The 7,520-nt window shown below is 37.8% G+C and overlaps 1 protein-coding gene across 4 annotated transcripts in view; it reads left to right on the top strand.

Moving 5' to 3' along the window:
* The window catches only part of LOC107617932 (mediator of RNA polymerase II transcription subunit 15a), an 8,563-nt gene extending 1,063 nt beyond the window's left edge, over nucleotides 1–7,500 (top strand). For all 4 annotated transcript variants that reach the window (XM_016319823.2, XM_016319822.2, XM_016319824.2 and 1 more), the window contains 10 exons: nucleotides 13–121; nucleotides 869–992; nucleotides 1,276–2,481; nucleotides 2,605–2,675; nucleotides 3,171–3,245; nucleotides 3,706–5,067; nucleotides 5,189–5,533; nucleotides 5,991–6,179; nucleotides 6,280–6,368; nucleotides 6,841–7,500. In XM_016319823.2, coding sequence (XP_016175309.1) covers nucleotides 13–121; nucleotides 869–992; nucleotides 1,276–2,481; nucleotides 2,605–2,675; nucleotides 3,171–3,245; nucleotides 3,706–5,067; nucleotides 5,189–5,533; nucleotides 5,991–6,179; nucleotides 6,280–6,368; nucleotides 6,841–7,048 — 3,778 coding nt within the window. In that variant the 3' untranslated portion in view covers nucleotides 7,049–7,500. The remainder of the gene's footprint in view (nucleotides 1–12; nucleotides 122–868; nucleotides 993–1,275; nucleotides 2,482–2,604; nucleotides 2,676–3,170; nucleotides 3,246–3,705; nucleotides 5,068–5,188; nucleotides 5,534–5,990; nucleotides 6,180–6,279; nucleotides 6,369–6,840) is intronic.

Genomic DNA, 7,520 nt, shown 5'->3' on the forward strand with positions numbered 1-7,520 from the left:
CTCCATTTGTAGAATGGAAACGTTAAAAAAACATCTTCCTGTCCCTGGTGGTCCATTAGTTGAAGTTCAGAACATTGCTCAAAGGTTCGAAGAGAAAATTTATACTGCAGCAACAAGCCAGGTACAATCATTACTATGCAAACATATATGACATGAAAGTTTTTATTACAGCTCAATCTTAGGACCTAGATGCTATCTTTTGCATTTTTATTTGTAAGGGTACCTTGTAAGTTCTTCTGAAAGTTGTAAGATTGCAATCATTTTGATAATCGCTTGTTTGTATTGTTGAATTCTTATATAATGTTTAAATACATTAGTTGAAAGTTGGTTTTAAGATATTATGGCTGGTTCAAAATTTGTATCATCTTTTGTGGTGTCATTAATTATATATGCATGAGAGGTTGAAGTGGTTGCATGTTTTGTTCTTGTTTGTATGAATTTAGTATCATGCTCTTTTTGCTTTCAACTGGATACTCTACTTGTCGGGAAAAAATAGCATATCAAAAAAAGTTTACGTTAAATTTCTAAATGGGGTATGATTGTTTATATTACTTGTTATCTAAATATATAACAAATCTGAAATAATTAGTCTCTGCTCATGCTGAAAATCTTAATAATAGTAGCTTATGATTACAAGTTGTTTTTCTGCTTACAATTATTAGCTTTTGATTTTAGAATTTTTTTTTCAAACATGATAAATCATATTAAATCGATTCCCCCCTCCCTCCCCCTCTTAAGAAAGCTGTTTTAAAAGCTTGCCAAGAATCTGCCTTATCTTCTTTCTTTGTACTCTTCTTTCTTGTAATGAATAAATTACTTTTTCTATAAAAATTGATAGTTTAATGGCAATCCTATTCCCACTTTTCAGACAGATTATCTACGGAAAATATCTATGAAGATGCTCACAATTGAGACTAAATCCCAAAACACAATTGCTTCTAACAATATGCCATCAAATCAAGCTGGCCCTAGCAATAACCCTTCAGATCAAGGTTAGTAATATAATAGCCATGGTTTGATGATAGTATTTTTATGAGGTGCTACTGTGTATCTATCAGATGTCTTGATAAATATTGGCATCCTATTAGTTTGGTAACTAATTAACTATTCCATAATTCCAATATCTGCGTTCTTGTTTGTCAGCTTAGGCTGTTAGGACTTTAGAATATATCCACGCATTGTTAAAATATTAATACTCAGTTATTCACATAATATTGTGATCTACAGTTCCTTTTTTCCCTCCTTCGCATTAATGCAAACAATTTTCTTTAATAGGACTAGTTATGCAGCAACATTCTATTAATTTGCCCAATCAGCCGCAGCAGCGACAACAGATTCTATCTCAAAACATTCAAAGCAGCAATGTTTCATCTCAACCTAACCTTCCACCCGTATCTAGTTTGGCCCAGACGAGCAGCCAAAATATTGGCCAGAATTCCAACATACAGAATATGACTGGGCAGAATACAGTGGGAAGCACAATTGGCCAAAATTCCAATGTGCTGGATATGTTTTCTGGATCTCAGAGACAGATGACAGGAAGGCAGCAGGTTGTTCCTCAACAACAACAGCAACAGCCACAGAATGCACAGCAGTATCTTTATCAGCAGCAGTTCATGAAGCCGAAGTTTCAGCTGCAATCTCAGATGCATCCGCAACAGCAGCAAAACCTACTGCAACCAAATCAGATTCAGTCTTCCTTGATGCAATCGTCTCCTCTGTCTAGCCTTCCCCAGAATCAACAATCAAATCATGTTCAGCAGTCATCTCAGTCCATGATTCAGCAAACTTCCCAAGTTATGAGGCATCAACAACAACAGAATTCTATTATTCATCAACAGCAAACACCTTTGACTCAACAGCTAATGATGCCTTCGCAGCAGCAACAGCAGCTGCAGCAACTTATGGGATCACAGTCAAATGTAACAAACATGCAACATCCTCAGATGCTTGGGCCACAGAACAATGTTGGTGATATACAGCAACAACAGAGGTTGCTTTCACAACAGAACAATCTTACAAATTTGCAACAGCTGCAACAACAGCAACCGTTATTGAATCAGCAAAGTAACCTAGCAAATATGAATCAGCAGCAACTAGGAAATACTGTCCCTGGGTTACGGCAGCAACGGTTGATTGGACCTGAATCTGGCAACCCAGGCATGCAAACTAGGCAACACTCTGCACACATGCTGCAACAAACAAAGGTTCCATTGCAGCAGCATTCACAACAAAATGGACTGTTACCATCTCAAGCTCAGCAACCAAGGCCACAGGCAGCACAGCAGCAATTGATGCCTCAGATTAACTCTCAGCCATCACAGTCTCATCTGCAGTTGGGTTCACAGCAGCAGCCAGATCCCTTGCAGCGAGATATGCAACAAAGACTTCAACCATCAGGGTCCCTAATTGAACAGCAAAATGTTCTTGATCACCAGAAACAGATTTATCAATCTCAGAGAGCTTTTCCAGAAACATCAAGTATGTGCTGTGCTGTACCTGCATCTATGCATTTCTTTATTTTTTTTTTTCGAAAAAAGGAAGAAGAAACAAATATCATGTACTTCTCTGCACTTCCTGAGCTTTGTATTCTCTGGATTGTAGGTTCTCTGGATTCTCCGGTGCAGACTGTTCAGCCAAGTGGGGGTGATTGGCAAGAAGAAGTGTACCAAAAGGTACTACGTCATTTTTCATGTCATGTACATTTTCTTAATGAAGTTTGCTTTTTCAACTAAATTAGTTTCGCAATCCATAAGGGTAAATAAACAAGCAAAGTTATTTACAGCTGTTTTCACAAGAATTTTACTTTGTAGTAAGAGCATGAATGCTTCAATACTCTTATAAGAAAAGTCATGACATTTTTTTACACTCGTATATATGAAATCTTTTTATCCGTTCTGTGAAATCTTTAAAGGAATATCCCTATGTTAGATTGAATAGATTCACAGCAGCACAGCAACTGTGGAAACTGCTGATGCTTGACAACAAAAAATTTCAGTTTTCTGTCTTGACTGAATTTCTTTCAGCTAGCCTTTTATCCTCTATTAGTTGCTGCCTATAAGAAAGTCCCTTTTTAAGATTCATTTCAGTGCTATATTGAATTAATGATATTGCTTCCTATTATTCTCAAGGTTAAATTTTTATTTGATTCTGCTCATTACATCATATAGATCAAAACCATGAAAGAAAGCTACCTGCCAGAGCTGCGTGAAATATATCAGAGGGTTGTTGTTAAATATCAGCAGGTACGTTTTTACAACTTCTTTTTAGCTTGCCAATTTTCACTGATGCTAATTGCTGTTGATTAAGCAGCCTTTGCCATTGCATCTATTGGAGAAAACAGTGGAACCATGCTAAGCAGTAAATAATATCTAGCCTTAACCCATTCTGAAAGAGAGCACTTTATTGCTTGTTTGTTTGATGATAATATATGGGTGATTCTAGCATTTAATATCTTGGAAACCAAAATGCATTCAATATTTTATCTTTTACATAAATGGAGAATATTAAACAATGTAAATGTAGGGTGTTAAAATATTTACCAAACATTGAAATGGTTTCATTCATTAAAAAATATTGTAAATGGAGGGTGTTAATGCTTCTTAAATCATAAGCTTTGACCTGAGAGCACTCATGAGTAGATGCCATGTTTATTAATAAATGTGCTTGTGTTTATTGACTCCTGTATTTGCTCTTATGTATCAGCATGAATCTCTTCACCAACAAGCAAGGCCAGAACAAGCTAATAAGTTTGGGCAATTCAAAGATAGCTTGGAGAGGATGATGGAATTCCTACAGATATCCAAGAACAAAATTCAACCTGCTCTCAAGGAAAAAGTGGGAGTGTATGAGAAGCATATCGTAGGTTTCATACATAATTATAGGCCTAGGAAAGGTATGTCGTCAACACAGCTTGGGCAGCTTCCTCCTCCACATACACACCCCATGTCACAGCCACAATCCCAAGTTACTCAAGTGCAGTCTCATGAAAATCAAATAAATTCTCAGTTACACCAATCAAATTTGCCAGGTTCTGTGGCTACAATGCCACAGAATAATATTACAAGCTTGCAGCATAATTCAATTTCTGGTTTGTCAGCCGGACAGCAGAACATGATGAATTCAATGCAACCTGGTTCCAATATGGATCCTGGACAAGGGAATTCTACAAATTCCCTTCAACAGGTTCCAGTGAGCTCCCTTCAACAGAACCCTGTTAGTACTCCCCAGCAGACTAACTTGAATTCCATGTCACTGCAAGGTGGCATGAATGTCGTCCAACAAAATTTGAATATCCTTCAGGTTGGTTCCAATATGCTTCAACACCAGCAACTGAAACATCAGCAGGAGCAGAAAATGCTGCAAAATCCACAATTCAAGCAATATCAGCATCGTCAAATGATTCAGAGGCAGCAGAGCCTTCAGCAACAACAGCAGCAGCATCAACTACACCAGCCTGGAAAGCAACAATTGCCTGCAATGCAGACACATCAAATGCCGCAGCTTCCCCAGATGAACGATATAAATGATGTCAAATTCAGACAAGGAATGGGTGCTAAGCCAGGGGTACTTCAGCAACATCTTACCCCAGGCCAACACTCAACTTATTCCCATCAGCAGTTGAAACAAGGGGCTTCATTTTCAGCTTCGTCACCCCAATTCTTCCAGGCTGCATCTCCTCAGATTCCACAAAACTCATCTCCCCAGGTTGAGCAGCAAAATCATGCTGCTTCTTCTCTAACAAAAGTTGGAACTCCTCTTCAATCTTCTAACTCTCCTTTTGTGGGCCCCACTCCTTCACCTCCCTTGGCTCCATCTCCTATGCCAGCAGATTCTGAGAAGCAAGTTTCTGGTGTTTCATCAGTATCAAATGCTGCAAGTGTCGGACAACAACAGGCAGGGGCCGTAGGAGCACTGACTCAGTCTCTTGCCATTGGGACTCCTGGGATATCAGCCTCTCCTTTATTGGCAGAGTTCAGTGGTCTAGATGGTGCTCAAGGTAATGCTGCAGCTCCTTCTGGGAAGTCGACTGTTACAGAGCAGCCTATTGAACGCCTAACTAGATTGGTTAGTATCACGAGTTGATCATATTCTAGCTTCATCAGTGGTTATGTCCATGGCTTTTTAACCGGTTGACAAATAAATTGCAGAGCTGAATAGTTTGATTTTGCTACTTTTATGATTGCAGGTGAAATCGTTGTCATCTAAAGCATTAAGTGCTGCTGTTAGTGATATTGCTTCCATTGTCAGCATGAATGATAGAATAGCAGGATCAGCTCCAGGCAATGGATCCAGATCTTCTGTTGGTGAGGACTTGGTTTCCATGACTAATTTTCATCTTCAGGGTAGAAATCTTCTTACCCAAGATGCTCCCAATGGAACTAAGAAAATGAAGCGTGACACCAGTGCCAAACCCTTGAATATGGTATCATCTGATGGTGGCTTGAATGATAGTACCAAGCATTTAAGTGATTCCGAGGCTTCTGATATGGATTCAACTGCAACATCTAGTGCCAAGAGGCCAAAGATTGAGGTATTAATTGCTAATTCTGTTTTTGATCGTTAGATTTTATATCAACATTGATATCTTCTATTGATGCTTTTTGTGTTAGTTGGCTGGAACTAACTTATAAATCAGCTTGTATGCTTAAATTATTATTGCATTGAAACGTTATCTACTTTACTACTGCACCCTTTTTATTGAATGTTTGTGTACTTCATTACACAACTAAAAGTTCAAGTTTTTTCCTTTTTTTCCCGCCTTAATACCGAGTTTGTTGATTTTTGAAGAGTGTAGAAAACATGTTCTCTGTTAGACATTGGACAAAACAACTTGGAATTTATTCAAAAAAGCATATTTCAAGATGTATTACTGATTTCTACATAGCATTATTAACCAAGCGCATCTGATCATACAAATTTAGAAAAAAATGGGAGGGAGGGGATTGGTCTTTGATTTCTGATGTGGAACTTTGTGACCTATATGCCAGGTTAATCATGCCCTTATGGAGGAAATAAGGGATATCAATAACCAACTTGTTGACACAGTCGTAAACTTGACCAATGAAGACATTAGTTCAACTGTAGCAGCAGAAGCTGCAGAAGGCACCTTGGTTAAATGTTCTTACACTGCCATGGCTCTGAGTGCAAGCTTAAAATCCCAATATGCTTCAGCACAGGTGGTTGGCTATGAAACCTTCCAATTGCAGCAACTTTTCAAACAGTTCTACCGTATCTTTTTGCTTTTGTTAACCTTATTCACTTTTCATTACCATGCAGTCACCAGTTCAACCCCTGCGCTTGTTTGTTCCAGCTAATTATCCTAGTGTTCCTCCTATTTTCCTAGACAAGTTTCCAGGTGAATGCAGGTGAGATAACGGGCACATTCCACTTTGCTACATTTCTTCCTTATTCCGAATGAAAGGATAAATTTAGGGTTCACATCTTGCAAAACTTTCATTATGAGTACAACTCCAGTTTTAGTTATATTGCACATGAAATGCTGATTAAAATTTTTTTAAGACAGTAGTATACTTAATATTATTCGATACCTATATACTATTACTGATATTTAAGTTGGCTTCTCAATTATGTGGTTAGTTACTCTTATGCGTGCCATTAAGCCATGAGTTTCTGCATTGCATAGTTATGGAGATTTTTCACAGAATCTAGTGTGTTATGGTTTAGATATCTGTTGAAGTTATTTAATTGCTAATGGTTCCTCCTTAGTGTTATCCTATATTTGCTAGCAAATATGCTATTCGTAATGTGTTAACTCGAAATGCTTGTGTACTGGCTGTCTTTTTTTAATGCAATTTGATGTTGCTTTTATTTTGACAGTAAGGATGATGATGATCTTTCGGCAAAGACAAAATCTAGGTTTAGCTTATGTTTACGCTTAACGCAACCTATGTCCCTTAGGGAGATAGCAAGGACTTGGGGTGACTGTGCTCGTGCTGTTATTTCCGAACAGGCACAAAAGGTTGGTATTGGAGGAACCTTCAGCTCAAACTATGGGGGTTGGGAGGATTGCTTGACCTTTGATTGATCCTCATTGTTCTTTTGGCTTCCAAGAGCTGCCAAACATTCTGTTCTTCTGAGTGACCTGCTTTTGGATGATGTACAAAAGCCTTTCTCTATTAGGTAAATGCCATGAGGTTAGTTAATTCAAATGCTTCATGGCATTTTTTATATAGTACTAAAAAAAAGATTTATTTTTGGGTATACAAATGGGGATAAAGTGTAATTTCTGCTTGATGCGGAAGTCACACTTCATCTTATAATGATAAGGTGATAAGAATTAGTTGTCTGTGATCATCATGCAAAGTTGTTTTTGGAGGAACAATATAGTTTTAATGCTGAATTTGTCAAGCTCCTCAAGCGGAATAAAGACTAGGGTTTTTAATAGTTTATACAAGGTTACAAACTTATACCCAATTGTTGTTAATAACATTGCATGTTACATAGAAAATCCATTTTCTTTTTCTGTTTTTGGAGGTATATCTATGCGCTTTTTACTC

This window comes from Arachis ipaensis, chromosome B09, assembly GCF_000816755.2.
Source record: "Arachis ipaensis cultivar K30076 chromosome B09, Araip1.1, whole genome shotgun sequence".
Taxonomy (NCBI): Eukaryota; Viridiplantae; Streptophyta; class Magnoliopsida; order Fabales; family Fabaceae; genus Arachis; species Arachis ipaensis.